This window comes from Peromyscus californicus, unplaced genomic scaffold (genome assembly GCF_007827085.1).
Source record: "Peromyscus californicus insignis strain IS unplaced genomic scaffold, ASM782708v3 Scaffold_4__1_contigs__length_199733344, whole genome shotgun sequence".
In the NCBI taxonomy this organism is placed as follows: Eukaryota; Metazoa; Chordata; class Mammalia; order Rodentia; family Cricetidae; genus Peromyscus; species Peromyscus californicus.
The window spans coordinates 117,860,154-117,879,383 of NW_026294562.1; the positions used below are offsets into that span (position 1 = coordinate 117,860,154).

The following is a 19,230-nucleotide window of genomic DNA, read 5'->3' on the forward strand; positions in this document are numbered from 1 at the left end:
TCTTGGAACTCAGAAATGCTGATAACCGACTCAATGCCAGGACCAATCTCCAGCATAGGAGCTTCCTGGAGCACTAAGGTGGCTCTCCCTGAGAAGAGATGGCTAGCCAACGAGCAGATCTTCCTGGCTTGAAAGAGAACTAAGAGCCAGTGGTCTCGGGGACACCGGAGTGAAGCAAATGTACTGTCCAGATGTACCTGCAGTCACTGTAACGTAACGGGTCCTTCTGAGAGCGTGAGAATCGAGGGCAGTTATAGCACAGGGTCAACTTAGGAAGGAAGCTGAGAGCTACTCTATGCCAAGAAAAGACTGTGCACCCAAGAATTTGGAATACCCTGGGCGTTGTGTGACAGATTTCTCCTCTCGTAACTATTCCTCCTTTTGGTTTAGTTTGTTTGTTTGTTTGTTTGTTTGTTTGTTTTGCCTGGGGGGTGGGACGGGCAGGGTTTCAGGTATAGCTGAGGCTGGCCTCAAACTATGTAACCTGGCCTGGCTAGCCTTGAACCCCTGATCCTCCCACCTCTACTTCCCAAACACTGGGATTACAGGCATGCATCACCGTACCTGCTTTTCCTGCCTTGGTACCACTGCAAGGAATCTGTAGTTTGGAGACGAATGTCTTCAGTATGCTTAAATTCTACTCTGACTCAAAGAAGCACCAGTATTACACACACACACACACACACACACACACACACACACACACACACACACCCGCTTCTTGTGCTTGAGAAACTTGAACACAAGATTTGAAGGAATTTGAAAACACTGGGCAGTTTGCGTAGTGTTAATAATTAGGAAAGATAATTAGATTTGTCTGGATTTTAAACAATTGAGTTACAATAAAAGGAAATCTTCATATGCTAATGTAATTTCTAGTAGCAAATAAGTATGCGTTTGGAGAGGAAAATCTGTTCATCAGAGCTTGGAATGCACAGCCTTAAACTAGGAACAGCAACAAGCAGGCACGGACTGAGCACTGGTTCAAGGCTCGCTTCCTGTAAACCTGGGAGGCTCTCCATTCTATCAGACAGTACCAACCATGGAAAACCGCTCAGGCACCCCAAACCCCAGCATCCCCTGTGGTCTTCACTCCCCAGCCCAGACTCCTTGGTGACCTTTCTGAAGTCCCCTTTTCTGCTGTTTCTCCTTGCAGAGGCTGTTCCCTGATGGTATATTTCTCCTTCTGGCCTTTGGTGTAGCCTCTGACCATCCCAATAAGGTGAAGATTCTGCCCACCCGGCCCCCTCCATTCCACATTTCTTCCATTCTCCCCATGGTTACCATTTTAAATTGTAGGTCATTTGTCTTTTCTGCCATGTCTGCACTGTCTCTGGCACACAGTGGCACCAAGTGCATCACAGATGATGCATGAATTTTGGTGAACTGGCTACACATCACACAGAAAGCAGTGACAGCCTTGTGTCTGCAGCATGAAGGCTTCCAGCTACGGGACAAGAGCATCACAGCTACAGACAAGACAGTAGTCAATCAACTGCCTCATGTGAAAACACAAAAACCTCAGGGATGTGGCTTGTCTCAGATTTGCTGGGCTCAGATACCACCAAGCTGGGTACCCTATCCCAGCCTGTCCTGAATTGGCAGCACCCTCAAACATGACAGCAGCAGATCATCTTCCCAGGCTCACAATGCATGAGGACCAAGAAAAACCTCTTTCTGAAGAGGCTTCGTAGGTTGTGTCCAGGACACCCTGAGCTGCGGAGGGAGAGGGCGTGGCTCACTAAGAGAAACATGAACAGGAACCAAAATGAGGACAGAATATACACGCCACTGGAAGCTGGTAAACGCACTTTATTTTGGAAAAACCAACGATCAACAGTAGCTCCACTGGAAGGAAGTATTGGCAGCAGGGTAGGGCAATTTCACACTGCAACACTCTGACAGGGACACTTTCTAGCCATGGATGTGTACATGTTCTATTTTGAATTTCAAATCACAACTGCAGTTTTAAAGTTCTTAGAAAAGGCATTCTCATAGAAATGTTCCTTTAGATAGGCTTCAACCTACGAACAGCAAAACCCGGATGTGAAGAGCAGCAGCACACAGGAGAGTACCATACGAAAGCACAAGTTTAGGCACTTTATCACAGAAAACCACTTAGAAATACTGGAGATGAGGTCCACTCTATGGAGATGCTGCTGGTCCCTCCACCTCGCCAGCTTTACGGTTGTCGGACCATGAGAGCACATGCCCTCAACTAAAGCACCGCACCCTCCTCTCCTCCCAGCATTCCCTCTACAACCACAGGAAGACTGACAGACAACGGCTCCCCTGACCCGAGGAGGAGCACTGAAGCCATCGGAAATGATTCCTTGGGATCGGAGCGGCACCGCCTCGTGATCTGCATCACTTCCTGTAATGAGCTTGCTGTCTGGACCCCGGGTGTGCAGAGTCAGCTGCACTGCGCACACAGCACATTATCTTCACCACTGCACAGTCGATGCCTGCCTCAGTCAAGCCACAGGTTCTCGCTCGGCTGACGAGACCTTGTAAGACACAGACACGTCAGGTGCAGTGAAGAGGGAGGAAGTGGTACTCTGGAGGACTCACCAGATGGAAGAGGTACAAACATCCATCAAGTTTCCATGTCAGGTGATGCCACAGTCAGCATGACTCTCCAGTGTCCACTACCAATCACAAAGCCTGCCTTCACATGTAAAGCCTTCATACAGTAACTGTGATACTGACCAGAGGTCATGCACAGACCTTTCTAGAAGACATGAGAATGTCATCTGGTATGCAGGTTCCTGCACCCGCTTGCCTCACGGGCCTGCAAGGGGCTGGCTGTGTGGTCCTGCCTACCCGGCGGGAAGCTTACCACCTGGCTAGAGGTCTTCTCTTCTGCTCCCAGCTCGGTTGTCTTCCTTGGAAGCCCGTGGTTTGGTATCTCCCTCCTTCTTCTTTTTACCCTTCTCTGGCTTTGTCTTATTTTTCTCCTTGCTTCCTCCTCCCTTGCCAGGGTACACCTGCCCCTCTAGAGTGACATCAGCACACCTGTCTTGGCTGACCAGAAAGTCCTTGATCTCCCAGGCATAGCTCCCATCCCGGAGCATGAAGATAGCACGGTCTGATCCCACGATGAACCTAAACAGAGAAGCCCCCAGTTAGCAATGCTAGTGAGGTGCCAAGGGTCAGAGAAAGGTGGGGCCCATAACCACACTTCAATTCCACACGAACACAGAACACCGTATTGTACTGTCTTGGGCCAAGTGGCTGCTGACCTTAATATTGGCTCAGCTCTAAACAAGCATCCTGCTTGGATCTAGACAGAAGCAGATGCTGGTGATCCTGAGGCATAAATGAGACTATAAAAGAAAAACTCCTTAGGGGGCTGTAGACGGGGCACAGGTGTGCTGGAGGAGGGGGTGATTCCATTTTTATCTTTAACATTCTGAAATGTTACATCCATCTCTGTTTTACGTATTTTTTGGGGCGGGGGGAGTTGTTTTGTTTTTCCCTGATAAATGGTCTCATGTAGCTCAAGATGACTTCATAGGAAAATGACTTTGAACTTCAGATCCTCCTGACTTCACCCCCAAGTGCTGAGATTACAGGCACCTGCCACTGTGCCCAGCCTTTTTATGTCCTGAAGTGTCTAGTTAGTTTTATTTGACAAAAAGCCTTTGCTGAGAAGGCTAAAAGGCACTGGCTTAGAGCAGGTACTACAAGGGTCTTCCTCAAGGCCCACAGGACACCTTTGAGCAGGCAGAAATCCTAACTACCAAGGTCAGAAGCAAGCAACTCAGCTTATTTATGCCCACTCAGCAGGGCCCAAGAAGCAAAAAGGAACAGCACGGGTCTGGGTGACACACAAAAGCATGGCCAGAAGGCATGACGCTTCTGTTTCTGAACACTCCACACCTGCCCCCTTCAGTAGCAAGGCTTCCATCAGAGAGCAGTCATCACCAAGACATGGATCTGATGAAGGCATGTTGGCCTGTGCACTCTCAAAACTCCTGTTTTTTCTCATCACTTCCTTACTCTCTTAAGACATCTGAAGAGCTAGACTTTCAGAACCATTGCTAAGGAGAAAAAGCAGGCTCTAAAAACGGAAGGACACTCATGGATGGGAAGGGAAGAGAGGGTGGTAAGGATGGACACAGGAGGGGGTGGAGGCTGGTGAACATGATCAAAACTGAACTGTATGAAATATGTATAAAGTAGAATCTTCCACATTGTATTTTAAGATCATATGGTCTTTGAAAACAGACTTCTTCACATTAGTTATTTATTAGTCACCTATTATAGCTGCACGTATCAACACCATGGATTGTAGACCTGTAACTCATTCATCCTAAGAGGCTAAGCAATACAACTCTTTATTCTGATGAAGTAAAAGTTAGAGACAAAGATAAACAAGATATTAAAACAAACTTACTGATGGACAAAAAAAGCAAAAAAACAAAAACAACAACAGCAACAAAAAACAAATATTTAAAGAAAAAAATATTGAAATAAATTTAAAGGAACTCATAGACAGGAAAGGTCTAAGGTCCCTGGGAAGACTGCCAAAAAGGGCACCCTGCTTCAGCCTCAGAAAAATCCCCAGCACACGCCCTGGTGAGGTGATGGGAAGCTGTAATCCCAGTGCCGGGGAGGCAGAGGCAGGAGGATCTTTATAAGTGTGAGGAGTGAACCCACCCCTTCCCCAAAACCCAAAACAGTAGCCTAGCCTGGGGTCTCTACCTCTGAACATCATAGTTGGCATTGAAGAGGCTGCCCTGCCATAGGCTGGTGATCTCTTCTGTCTCCTTCTCGGAGGGGTTCCCTGACACGGTGACAAACATCATCAGGGTCTTCCCTTTCTTTGTCATCTGCAAGATGCTCTCAGGCTTGCCTGGGTCGAGCTTGGAGAAGTCAACAGGTGCGGGGGGTCTCTTGTGCTCTGGAAGGTCTCCTTCTTCTATGTCATCATCTTTCTGCCAGAGAGAGGGAGCATTAACCCTGTCATCAGACTCTCCAATGGCACAGATATCGCCCAGGATGTCAGAGGCAGGGGTCCACAGCACCAAATTACTACAAATGAAAGATTCCCTTAACAGCTCAGGGTTCCTGTGTCATACAGGTTTCTATGATGTTTTCATTCTCAAAGAACCTACCCAACTTGGTGGAATATAAAAACAGCCACATTGTTATGGATGCCACCTAGCAATGAAAATCAAATACACCTATAACAAATCCCAAATACAGGCATACTGGCTAAAGTGCATAATCCCAGTGACTCGGTAGATCAAGGAGAAAGATGGAGAATTCAAGGCCAACTTAAGCAACTTAGCAAGATCTTGACTACAAAACGGCTGGGGATGTGGCTTAGTGGGAGAGTACTTGCCTAGAATGTGCAAGGCCTTGTGGTCAATCTCCAACACCACTAAGACAACTTTCTTTTTAAAACATAACACACAACAGGCACAAAAGACATACTATACAATCCCATTTGTTTAAGTATCAAGAACAACAGGTAAAACGAATGTGGGGGACAGAAATTAGAACACTGATTGCCTCAGGAGAGAGATGTGAGGTGGGTCAGACTGAGAAGGACATGAAGGAACATCTGGTGTGATGGTTTGTAATCCCATCAACTCATTAGTTCTGTATTTCAATAAGGTGTGGGTTACACTATTCAAAACTCACTGTGGGCTCCTGGGTCCTGGGTTCCATCCCCAGCAGAGCAAAACAAACGAACTCCTCGTGCTGTACACTGAACACCTGCAATCCACTGCACACAGATGTTAAATCCCAGGTCCAGGTCTGCTCTATGCAGTGGTGTGACCTAACAATTCTGAATGCACCTTCACTAGATTCTAGGAGCTGGCAAAGGTGCAGACGTGCTGAGGGTGACTGCAGCAGACCCCTCACTGGGGGAAGAGGCAAAGGTGCAGACGTGCTGAGGGTGACTGCAGCAGACCCCTCACTGGGGAAGAGGCAAAGGTGCAGACATGCTGAGGGTGACTGCAGCAGACCCCTCACTGGGGAAGACGCAAAGGTGCAGATGTGCTGAGGGTGACTGCAGCAGACCCCTCACTGGGGAAGAGGCAAAGGTGCAGACGTGCTGAGGGTGACTGCAGCAGACCCCTCACTGGGGAAGAGGCAAAGGTGCAGACATGCTGAGGGTGACTGCAGCAGACCTCTCACTGGGGAAGAGGCAAAGGTGCAGACGTGCTGAGGGTGACTGCAGCAGAGCCCTCACTGGGGAAGAGGCAAAGGTGCAGACGTGCTGAGGGTGACTGCAGCAGACCCCTCACTGGGGAAGAGGCAAACACAGAAGGAGGAAGGTGAACCTTGGAGCAGACTGGAATTGTAGGCACAGATTGACTCGACAGGTAGACGAGGTGGATGGGTAAAAATATTAAAATGTAGGTTCCTTGAAGAAAAGCCTAATCATTGCATGTGAAACAAAAATGAACCCTTAAATATCTTCCTGCATCAGGAAGAAGTGCTCAGTGACTCACACACCACGTCAGAATGACACAGACGCCAACCTGACCAAATGCTCAAGGACCAAATCTGGAATAACATGAACATCAAAATAATAGTAAGGATTTACAGCTCCCCAAAAAGTCCATACTGATATAAAGAAATGAGAGAAAAAAAGAATCCATTATTAACAGTAGAATATCCATAAATAGCCAATATATAGAATAACTAATAAACAGAAGGAATGTACACAACAGACAAATAAAAATCCCCCAAAGGCTGTTGAGTTGGCTCAGTGGGTAAAGGTCACTGGCCTTGGCACACTTGATGACCTGAGTTTAATCCCCAGGACCCACATGGTGGCACGAAAGAACTGACCACCCACACCCAACTTGTTCTGACCTGTGCCTCACACAAACTAAACGAATACCAGCTTGAAAGCTGGCATGGCCTCTCAGGCCTACGATCCCAGCACTGGGGTTGGAGCGAGAAAAATGGCTGGAGTCTGCCGGCCACTCACCTAGCTTCAGGTTCAGTGAGAGACCCTGCTCCACGGGAACAAGGTGGGGCTCGATGGAGCAGGACACGTGCCGGAACTACAGGTGTGCATCACACACACACACACACACACACACACACACACACACACACACACACTCACTCAGCTGCATGCAGTCTTGACCTTTCAACTGGTTTCACCAAGCTCCACAGTTGTCTGTAGACAACCAAGCTAAACTTTCTTCTTTTAGGGGCCTTGATAATAGCTACCATCTGCTGAGTTACTAGAATATTCCATTTGGACACATTTTATCTCCAACCTTCAGAGCAAACTGCTTAAGTTCTCCACTCAAGGAATCAGATGATTCTCAAAGAACAAGCACAATTTACACATGAACTAGAAGACCTAATGCCAAAGTCAAATCTATTTTCTGGCTTTTCAATCCCTCTGGCCTCCACAGAAAATGAAATCATATCTTTATTTCCTGTGCCACTTGGGAAAGTTTTAACATCATCAGCATCAGTTTTAACACAGAGTCCTCACCTCCTCTGCACAAACCTGACGCAGGACCCTCAGGAGACGTTCATGTGATTAGGAAGGAGTGAGAGCACTCACTGACTTGAAGATCCCACTGAAGAGAAGAGAACCAGGGCTGTTGGGAAGGGAGCTCACATCTACAGTGTCTACAGACAGTAGCTCAATCTGCATGGCAGCTGGCAAAACAAGACATGCCCTGTTCACGGAAACAGAAGACGAGGGGCACACACTTCCCTCTGGATAAAGCTCAGCAGTAGATAGGGTCATCAGATCATATTTCTCCCTCGTGTGTCAATCGTGCAGGCTTTAGGCTTCACACTTAACATCCTCATTGACAGTCCACCTGCACAGTGCACACTACTAACGTGTGCAGCAGTGTCGCTAAGTGGGTCAAAGAGAGGCTCTGAGGTCAAGCGACAGAATTCTAAACTAGGCTAACCTGCTGTGACCCTGGGCAAATTGCTTCTAGATGCCTCAAGGTCAGCCTTCAGGAAACAGAACCTCCCTTATCACCTAAGAGAAAGGGTTAAAGGAGATACCGTGTAGCAGATTTCAGAGCCCTCCCAGCTCACCCATCCTCCACTTTCCAGAGTGACTATCTCTCCTTCAAAACCCCTCTACAGCTCCAGGGCACATTCTAAACTTGCTTAAAAGTATAAAGACAGTACATGGGGAACTGCTTAACAGCTATCAGAGGAAACAAACACAATTTTTAAAAGTCCATCTGTACTGATTACAGCCACTAAAATTATGTTTTCATAAAGAAAGATTAGAAACAGGTTGTAATATCTGGGTAAGACAATTTCCATCCCCATCAGATCCACCTATTCACTACTTCTAAATACAGTACAGGCCCTATCTATTCGAGACCTCACTGGCCTGGTTCCCAGCAACCTTCACTCACTATTGCTTTACTTCAGACACAGCCTAAATTAATTAGCTGATACTGGATACTGATTGTGAATTGTACTCCTCCAAGTCCTTCCAGTTTTCTCAGTTAATACTTGCAACCGCTTTGAGATGAACACCAACACTTCCCTCATGCATATAAGGAAACTAAAGTACAGAGATCTGTACCAGAACAAATTCACAAGTTTAAGTGGATTTGTCCGTCCTGACATAAAGGAAAAACAAAAAACAAAAAACGAATTACTAACAGTAAAATATCAACTAATAAGGCATATGCCTTTAATCCCAGCACTTGGGAGGCAGAAGCAGGTGGATCCCTGTGAGTTCAAGGCCAGCTTGGTTTACAGAGCAAGTTCCAGGACAGCCAAAGGCTACACAGAGAAATCCTATCTCGAAAACCAACCAAATAACAACAAAAACAAACAAGAACATCAACTAATAAACAGAAAAAACGTATACAACAGATAGACAAATATCTTCAAAGGGCTATGAGTTGGGTAAAGTGGGTAAAGATGCTTGCCTTGAGCATACTGGATGACCTGAATTCAATTCCCCAAGACCCACATGGTGGGAGGAAAGAACTGACCACCTACACCCAACCTGTTCTCTGACCTTCACACACATGCTGAGGCACATAGGCAGGGTTCTCTACCAGACCAAATTCACAAGTTTAAGTGTATGTTGACCTGTTGGTCTCTGCTATTCTGCCCAAGATCCAGGTCTCTCTCAGACTCTTCTCACATACTCTATCCTGTCTAAAATGCAGTCCCTTCCCTGCAGCCTTCTAGTGTTCCTACAGCATCTTATCTTTATAGGAGCCAACCATTTTTGTTTTGGTGTACTACAGTTATTTCCATTATTCTGATGATGCCTTGCTTATTTCTGCAACCTCCTCTTCCTCAGTGTCTGAACATCGTCCATGGCAAAGCTTCTCACAAGGTAAGGCAGATTAAAAGGCATTGGGCAGATTAAAAGGCATTGTTTACTAGAGTCCAAAAAAGTTTGAAACTGAGAAGAGAATAAGGGGATTCCCCATTAGTCATACACACCCACTCAAATCTACTCTAATTTTTCTCTTTTGGGGACAGGGTCTCACTGTGTTTGAAATTTACTATGTAGCTCAGGTTTAACTAAGGCTAGCCTCCTGCACCAGCTTCTTACGTACTGGAATTACAAACATGCACTACCATGGCCCCACTACTCCAATTTTTCTGTCAGGTACAGATAACATGAAAACAGGAGTCCCCTTCTAGTCAAACTCGGCAGGTGGCTGTCTTAAGCTTATGCCCAAAAGTCTTTACCCCCTTCCAACAATACAGAGTTAGCTACAAGTTAAAACATCAGCATCGGAAACAAACCTTGGGAGTTAGTTCTCTTGCAGAAAGAGACAACCTGCCCCAAGTTACACAGTGAGTACAGTTGTGTGACTCCTGCCCATCAGCTGTGCAAATCAAATAGACAGTACAATCACTTTCGGAACCGCCCCTTAGCACCTTATTCACACTCACTGTGACTACATACCCCAGTGCATGCAAGTAACAGATCAGAAAACAGCCTCTCACAAAACAAGTCCACTGCTCCCTTGAATGAAAAACCTGGGTTCCATATGAGATGCCTTAGCTCTCCCCACCAGTAAAGTCAGTCCACCCACGAAATTACAAAATCCCCAGCAGGAACATAAACCAAAAGGAGTCGGAAACCCTCTCTATATTTGGAAGGATCTCTGTCAAAGCTAAAAAAACGTTCTCGAGAGACAACTTTCACAACCCACTCACTCCGGAACAGGAGGGGGAGTGAGGGAACGCTCTTCAGGAGCGCTCTCTCCCTGTGTGCCGGCTCAATGTAGAGACTACCGAGGCACAGCAGGGAAAGTGGGGCTTGACTGGTGAGAGGCCAAACTCTGACTGGAGTGGCCGAGAAGCCACGGCAGTGGAGGACACTGGGGAGAGAGGCCTGAGCCATGGTGGAATGAAGGCGGGCACAGGAGCGGGAGGTGGTCAGTATCAACTTGAGACAGTCAGTAAGGGCCCTGGGTACAGGACAGGGCAAGAAATCAGGGGGCAGAAGTCAGAGGGTCACAAGACCAAGGGAGTAAGGGTTAGAGAGAAGGGATCTGGATGGAGACATGCCCGGGAGTGAGGGCAGCACGGACCTCCCACTGCTCCAGAAGTCGCGCCATGTCGGCATCATTGTAATCGCGGATGTCCTTCTTCTTTTTCCGTGGAGGTGGGGTGGCTTCGCCCGGCGTGTCGGCCGCGCAGGCCCCAGGAGAAGAGAGCAGCAGAAGGTCCGAGGCACACAAAAACAGAAGGACCGCGCGCAGCCACCTGGAGGCCGCCATGTTAGCCGCCCAGCGTAGCGACGGCGCGCACACTGGGCCTGCGCAGACAGCGCGCGAACTCCCGGAGCCCGGGCCTCGCCCCCGCCCCGCCCCCTGGCTTCCGACCCCGCCCCTGGAGTGTCCTGAGCAGAACCACGCCCACTACTAGCTCCCAGTCCCACCCTCGGGTCCTCAGCCTCGCCGCCGTCAGTAGCCTACCGCGCCCCACCTCGTCCCATCATTTCCTCCAGTCCTGACCTCCCCCGAAGCCCCGCCCCCTCACCTTGGCTCCGCCCCACAGCAGCCTTCCCTCGAGGCTTCCAACCTCAGGCTCCGCCCCATCGACCCCCTCATCACCAGGCTCCGCCCCGCGACTCCCCCTCCTGACCCCGCCCTTAGGTCTCCGCCTCCTCTCCAGACTCCGCCCCATGGCTCTAGGACTTCACCTGGCTGGGCGCCAACTGTTCCTCCCCCGCTTTCACCCCACCGGCTCCTCCCCCTCGCCAGGCTCCGCCCCACGGGCTCCTCCCCTTGGCCTGGCCCAATGATCTACCCTAGCTGGGTCTTGCTGGACTGTGCTTTTACGGTTTTGGGGGGGGATTTTGTTAGAAGTCAGTCTTTTCGTCTCTCATTCGCTAGTCAGATCTGAAAGTTCCCTCAGGGCCTGCAGAAACTGCCAAACAGCGTCCTTGAAGCCTCAGCTGTTTGCCTGTGAAATGAATGAGAGGGGAAGAGATGCAAACTGCCTTGACCCTAAAGAGGCCCTTTTCAGGGTGTGGACTTTCAGCCTCACTTCCTAACAATTTCCCACGAGAACTTCCAGCTAAAAAGCTAAGCACAGCCAGGGCAACTTTTTTCCAAGTCTGTAAATAAAGGATCTATTGTCAATCTGTCCCACAGACAGTTCAACACACCCATCTTTCAATATCGCTGTCAATAAATATTGAAAAAAATTAAATTATTAATTTATAACCATTTTTTATTGTTTAAAGTAGTTCCAGTCTCAACCAGGCAGTGGTGATCCCAGCACCTAGGGGGCAGAGGCAGGCACATCGAGTTCTAGGCTAGCTTGGTCTACAGAGCTAGTTTCAGGACAGCCAAGGCTACACAAAGAAACTCTATTAAAAAAAAAAAAACAAAAAAAAAAGTGATTTCCACTTATTACTGTGGCTCTAATCTTTAAGATTAAAAATCACACTAATTTTTTTTTTATTTCACAAGATTTTGACCACTAAGTTTTTCAGAAATAAAAAGAAAATATTTGTGGTCGGAGATACCTTAAAGTTTCATAAGCTTTAAGCGGCACATCTGATTTCTTTAAAATTTCAAATTATATAATAAGTCATGAAACCTTGTTATAGCTGGACATATTCAAACATAGTAATATAGTTTACTTACCCCAGGGTATCACATACTGCATACAATTTATTTCCATGTTTACAAATGTGGAAGTATCTCAAGAATGGTTTTCACTGTTTATGTCAGCACAGTGTATGAATTACTAAACATACTGGAGTCCTTGAGTATTTCATCTCTTTACTGTTATATAGTTCTGCTTTTTTGTTTTCTGACTTTTCAAGACGAGGTCTCTCTGTTGAGCCCCTGGCTGTCCTGGAACTCACTCTGTAGACCCGGCTGGCCTCCAACTCAGAGCTCCACCTGACTTTGCCTCCCAAGTGATGGTATTAAAGGCATGGGCTATCACACCCTTCACTACTGTGCCAGTGGTTTGTTGGGTGGTTGGTTGTCCCTACACATGGACATTATTACTACTCCCCCCCACCACACACACACCGCTTCTCTGTGCTTTGGATAGATATGATTAATAGGTTTCAGATAGTACAAACCCTATCCAAAATGTTTAAACAACAGTCTTTCTTATGACTGATACTCCTTCACAGAAGTAGGTGGAAACTGAGTGTGTTAGGGTGTCCTGAGCCATCCAGACTTCTTTTTCAGACTACCTCATCACACTGGTCTGGAGTTTCCATCCTCAAGGTCAACAAAAGGTCCAGGGTGGCTGCTGGTGCTCCGGCCATCAGATGACATTCCAATCAGAGGAAATGGGAAAGAAGCCAAGCTGAAGGGAGAATGTCTTTCAGTGGGATCAACTTATTTTCAACATCCTATTTGGGAATTGTGCACAGCGCTTCTCGTCTCATTGGCTGGAGTCTACCTCTCTGAGAGGGGCTGAGGAATTGTCCTTTAGCTGAATTTGCTACCAGCCCAAATAAAATTAGGCTTCTTATGAAGGGGAAAGCATAAAGTGGAGGTTAAGACAGCAGCTAACTAGCAATATGTGCCTTATTTGACCTTCACTCTAAGGTCAAATGTGGTGTGCTTTTATACCACTGCAGCAGAGGCTAACATTTTCCATATTCATGCGCAGATATGCATAAACATAAGGAAATTTTCTGTTGACATTGTGCAGAAACAACTCATAAGCGAAAAAGAGGAATTTTTTTTTTCTTCTCTGAAATCATAGGGGAAATGTCATGAGCCTTCTCCCAGGGGCACATTGCTCCACCCAGTGGCTTGGAGCTCTGTCCTGGCACAGTCATGCTAAAAAACACGCACAGCTGTGGCCGATCATGTGCTTTGCAGGGCGGGGTCACCCTGGTCATTCATTCTGCCAACTGCCAAGGTAAGGTGAAAAAAATGCTGGTTTTCTTGGCCCACAATATCTAGTTACAGAGAATAAAAGGGTTTTTTTTAGTATTGTACTGCAATTGTTGAAACAAGTCAGAAGTTCCAGGGCTACTGACTGTCATCTGAGGAGGAAACCCATCTGGCTCCCACTCCACTGATGTGAAAACATCTGGAGCAACTGCATTTTCAGCACTTGGATACTTTAAGTATATTTTGGTGTTTTGGAACTTGGACCAGTTCAACTCTGAAGGACTTATTTACCAATGGCTTGTTAGGCAGGTGAGACACACAGGGAGGTGGATCTGTAGTCCTCTGCATTGTATCAGAGGCTTTGTACTAGCAGAGGAGAAAAGCCATCTACTGTGAATTCTACATAGACTCCAGGAGGGGCTAAAGGGATCATGCCATGATAAGTGTCTGTACTTATTTCTTCTTTGTGAGTGAGTGTGTGTGTTATTCGTGTGAAGGCCGGAGGTTAACATCTCGTGTCTCCATCACTTTCCACCTTATACACTGAGGCAGGGTCTTTTCTTCAAACCTGGACTTTGCCATTTCTGCTAGCCTGGCTAGCTGGCTTACTACAAAGATTCCAGTTTCTGTCTCCTTGAGGGCTGACCTGTATTTGCTCAGCAAGTACTTTATCCACTAAACCATCTCCCCACCCCCAGCCCCTGTACTTGTCTGGATTTCAGAATCATTTAACTGTGGTCAAATAGCTAGTATAGCCATGCAGACAAAAATCTGGGTCCAGGAATACAGGACATGTTCTTCCCTGATGTCTTTCTTTTCCCATGCATGGTACCATTTGGGTTAGCCAGTGAGGCTTTGGGCACAATAACACTAAGACCAATACAAAAATAGATCGCAAAATCTAGAGCCAGAACTGGGTGGTGGTGGCGCATGCCTTTAATTACAGCACTTGGGAGGCAGAGGCAGGCAGATCTCTGTGAGTTCGAGGCTAGTACGGTGGGGCCTGGCTCTGTGGTGCATACTCACCCCACCTCCAAGAGCATCTTGGGTTTAATGAGAGTATGAGCCTGGGCTCATGCTGGCCTCTGTTCTCCACAGGAAAGGAGGTAGATGGTACTTTCTAGCACTACCTGAAACTTTGCTTGAGCAACATCCAAAACACTTGAGAAATTGAATGGCACAGTCAATCAATTAGGCCTAGGACCTGGTGGTTAGGTCAATGGTGTCAAACACTAACCCTTTAACAATCAAATTGAGAGAAGGCCTGACAACTGAATGCCGTCAACACTGGCTGATGACTATGCAAGGCATCGGATGTGGACGAGAACAGATACCAGCTCCATTCTTCATAGCTCGACAGGGTTGTTGAGGGAGCTAGGCCTGTAGTCCCAAACAGCATGGCCATGGCCTCACCCACACTGGTCAGACAGCACAGTGGAAACAAGGGGCAGACATACCCAAGTGTATCTAAAGGTCCAGAGAGGCTCTGTGTGAGGCAGCAACAGCCCTGCTTAATCTATAGGTACTAACCACCAGGTATCCTGGCCAGGAATAGTTAGTGTTAGCTGCCTGTGGTCCCTAAATCCTGGGATTCATCTTTTCTCTTAGTGGCCAGTAGAGGAATGAATAGGCTATGAAATTGTTGGCCTGTGCAAGCAACCTTATCCACACAGGGTACCCTGGGAAACACTTGGAGGAATTCCCGACTCTTAGACCCTGGAAGCTGAATGCTCAGGCATTCCTGCTAATGGATCACTGGGCCTGTGCACAGCTTCCTTGCTCACTACAGGACTAACAACAGGGACGATGAAGGAGTGAAGGCCAAAGTTTTGCCCAGGCGTGCTACTGGACAGGATCACAATGTGCCAGAGGGCTAGAGAATACACCAAGTAGGGAGGGTGGCCTATTCCATGGTGATTCTGCAACCCTAGCCAGTGAGGGTCTCTTACACATCAACTGTGATGAAAAAAGGGATAGGGCCACATTCCTCAGTTGTAAATTGTTCTTCCCCAGGAGAGGTGTTATTTGCTGTTTTTAGGCTAGGTCTCACCTAGCCCAGGTTTGCTTTAAACTCCCTACATAGCAGCAGATGACCTTGAACTCCTGATCCTCCTGCCTCTACCTCCCAAGTGCTAGTGTGCACCACCACACCGGGCCACCAGCGATACTCAAAGGAAGAGAATGAACCCTGATGTCTGCAAATGTGTAAGAAAGATCAGCTGATATCACTGTCTGGGAGCACAAACATAAAACCAAGGAAACACAACTCCAAAGGAAAACTATGGCCAACACTGCTCCGTACCGACCACTGGGTGGCAGGCACTGTGTACCACAGACAGCTTGGTTGCTAGCCCACAAATTCTGGGATGTAACATGAAACTTGGGAATGAATGTCCAAAGTATGTACAGGTGAATATTATTCCCCCTAAAAAGGAAATTCTGACACATTATAGCATTGACTAACCTTAAGGACATCATGCTTAGTGAAATAAGACAGGCACAAAAGAATAGAGTACCTCAAATAATCAAGTTCATGGAAGAAGTGGATGATGACCAGGGACTGGGAAAGAGACCAGAGAGATGCTATTTCACGGGTACAGCGTCACAGAAGATGAAACATTTCTGAAGACAGATGTTGCTGGGCACATTTCCTGCACAGTTCCAGCAAGGCGAGAAAGAGCCGGAAATTTTAGGTTTGGTTCCCACTGCTTTGGTCTGCAGGTCACCTCTACTTCCCTAGCTTTGGTCAGAATGCACCAAAATAAGTCTGCTCAATTTGACGGAAAAACTTGGTGTGTAGTACTCGATCTGATGCCCATTTTGTTCTGAGCTTTCACTGTACAAACAGTAACTTGGGGCCTTGCTTGTGAACCTGCCCTTCCTGGACTCTAATCTTCATAAGCAGAGGCTGCCTATTACAATCTATTACGTAAGCTCAGTCCCTTGAACAGGGGCTGGCACATGGTAGATACCGTGCGTAAACAATGGTAGAAGGAAAAACAGAACCCAAAAGGCAGGTGAAGGTGGAACCTGGTAAGGTTAGTTTAGGAAGAGCGGCACTATCTGAAAATAGTGAAGCCGGGAAGGCCAAAAATTTAGTCCACCAAATTGCACAGCTAAACACGATTCCATGATGCAAACCAAGTGAGGGCAGTCTCTGTGCCATATCCTGGGGACAAGAGGCTCTAGAAACAACAGAAGAAAAGGGAACTTGGACTCCAGGGGCAACAACCGTGTTTGGGAAAATACTCTGATGCCACAGCTTCCTGGAACAACGTGAGCACAGGGGAAGAGGTTCGACTTCTCTTTGGCTTTTTAAATGTTATGAGTTTTTATTCATGTATTTTAGTGTGTGTGTGTACGAATTTGTGTGAATGCCACCCTGTAGTGGCCAGAAGACAATTTGGAGGAGACGATTCTCTTTCTCCATGCAGGTCCAAGGGACTAATTATCAAGTTGTTGGGCTCCTGGAAGGTACCTTCGACTGCTAAGCCATTTCACTGGCCCCTTTCTTAAGGTTTTAGAGCTAAGGAAACTGTTCCTTAGACTCACTGCTATTCATGGGTTACCATGGAAAGAGTCTGCTCTGCTTTTCCCTTGTAGAAAAATATGAAGGAGTACCCTACAGAATCACTACTCCTTTGGAGAGCCTTTGGTTTTACTGGCTTCAGTTTAGAGAAAGTCGGTTCACCTAGAATCTAGACGATCCGTAAGGGCATTTTTTGGTTATGAGTAGGATGACTCTCCATCCAGGTTTGTATCTGTTGTTCCCCGTTAACTTATTAATAACTTGTCTCATAGTTCACTCTGTAAACTACTGGGGTTTGGACAATAAATCTGAAGGTCACCCAACTTATAAATAACATTTATAACTGGCTGTGGAGGTCCTAGGAAGAGACAGAGGAACAAACATTTCCATTGGCTGAGCACACCCAGCTGTGCTGTGCTGTGCTGGGCACCAGCAGAAGGCTTCAGGACTGTCCAGAGGAGAGTGCTTTGCTGGGAGCAGGCCCAGGTGTTCCAGGCGTTTCCTGCAGAGAAGGCCTGAAGGAAGAAATGGGGTGGCCGGTGGGGGTGGAGGACCACCTCTTCTAACTGTGGTCAGGAGCTTAGGAAGTCACTTAGTCCACCTCGCCACAGGGTCTGATGGCACAGGCCTGTCATCCCAACTACTTGAGAAGCTGAGGGAGAAGGATCACAAGTTCAAAGCCAGCCTGGGCAATTTAATCAGATCCTGTTTCCAAAATTAATAAATAAAAGTTAAATTAATAAATAAAACTACAGTAGTTTAAGGCTCTAGGTTTAATCCCTAGATATGGGGCAGGGAGCCATCTGGGCCACCAGTTTCCCAGCCTGTAACCCTGAGATAACAGTGTTTTCCTCCAGGGACAGGCTGGTTACTTAACAATGGCCGCTATTATTCCATTATATAGATGGAGCCAGGAAAGGGCGAACTGCTGATCAAGGCACATACTAATTCTGGCCAGCTGGAACCACGTCACCATACACTACCTGACTTGGAGAGAGAAGTTGCCCAAGGTCACACAACTCCTGATCGGCCGGGTCTGTCTCTGCGCCCCACTCGCTGTGGGGATATGAGCATGACCAGCACTCCTGTTCCAAGCATAGGAGAGGGTCGAACACAACAAAGGGCGGGGGAGGGCTTGCAAAAGTCATCGAATCTCGGAGATTCGAACTGGAATCCGGGGGGGGAAAAAAAAAAACCAGGGGAGAGTGAGTGGCCTCCTCCTCAAGAAAGCAAAACAGATCACCTTGTACACTCGCTCCCTCGGCGGGGAGGAAGCACCAAGCCCCGGGGCTGGCTGAGAGCTTACGTAAGGCCACTCGCGGCTGCGCCCCGGTGTCCCCAGGGTGTGCGCAGCGCCAGGGAGCGGTGCGAGGGCGGGCCTGCCCCACCACACGCGCTTCCCAGCCTCTCTAGACTCAGGGACCACCGGCCCCAGGGCCGCAGCGTCGGGGCTGGGCGCGGCGTCCTCCCACGGCCCCCAGCTTCCCGGGGGAGGAGCAGCGCATCGCGCAAGCATCCGGGATCGGCGGAGGGGGCGGGAGGAAGGGCAAGAGGAGGAAGCGGGATTTAAACGAAAGGCGGTGACGCCACACAAAAGATTCCTATAGGCTCCGGGGAGGTTACGGCCGAGGTGGCGGCGGCGAGCCGGGGGCGAGGCGGACGCGAGGAGGCGAAAGCCGCAGCCGCGCGCGGGCAGGCGGGTGTCCCCTGGCCTGCGGTCTCCGCCCTTCCTTTCAGTTGCTCGGAGGTCGCTCGGAAGTTGCTGGTTGACAAACATGGCAGGAGTCGGGGCCCCGGTCGGGCCGCCGAGGAGCCGCGCGCCCCTTCTGAACCGACTACCCTGGGGGGCGTCGGATGCGCGGGGCCCGTGGGTTCTGCGGGGGAACAGGGATGGAGTCGCCACGACAGCCGGTCGCCGGGCGCGGGCCATTCAGGAGGGGACGGCGTGCCGCCGCGGCGCCGGGCCGCGCACTCTGAACCGCCAGGCGGGAAGGCGCGGCCGCCCAGCGCCCTGTGTTGCAGCCTCCCGCCCGACCGACTACGCGCTGCCGCCACAGAGCCAGCCACGCCCTCGGCCCTGCGGCCGCCCAGCGCCCAAAGAGCCGGAGCCGGAGATGCGGCCGCTCGCCCCCGATCGTCTGCCCCGGCCGCCGTCGCCGGCCGGTGCCGCCTGGCGGGGTCGCCGCGCCTGAAGCCCACGTGCGCCGCGGAGCCCGATCGCCGCAGCGCCGCGGCTGACAGCAAAGCCTGCCGGGGGCCGCCGCCCGCGCTCCTCCAGGAGCAGAGGATTTTGATTTCAAAGGAAGGAAGGAAGGAAGGACAACTCCCAGCCTCCCCGTCCCGCCCTCTCCGCTCCGGCGGCCCGGCCGGCCATGCCCAGGA

General features: G+C 48.8%; 1 protein-coding gene across 2 annotated transcripts; it reads right to left on the minus strand.

Annotated features, from left to right (window-relative positions):
• Positions 1 to 1,792: 1,792 nt before the first annotated feature.
• Mesd (mesoderm development LRP chaperone) lies at positions 1,793 to 18,981 on the minus strand. 2 transcript variants are annotated; one of them, XM_052763310.1, is made up of 4 exons: positions 18,688 to 18,981; positions 18,237 to 18,253; positions 4,708 to 4,940; positions 1,793 to 3,105 (listed from the first exon to the last, which is right to left on the minus strand). In XM_052763310.1, exons 1-4 carry the CDS (start codon positions 18,776 to 18,778, stop codon positions 2,847 to 2,849), a joined length of 600 nt encoding a protein of 199 aa, XP_052619270.1. In that variant the 5' UTR covers positions 18,779 to 18,981; the 3' UTR covers positions 1,793 to 2,846. The 2 variants fall into 2 exon arrangements, with proteins under 2 accessions (XP_052619270.1, XP_052619269.1); XM_052763309.1 differs by lacking the exons at positions 18,237 to 18,253; positions 18,688 to 18,981 and adding an exon at positions 10,533 to 10,797.
• Positions 18,982 to 19,230: the final 249 nt, after the last annotated feature.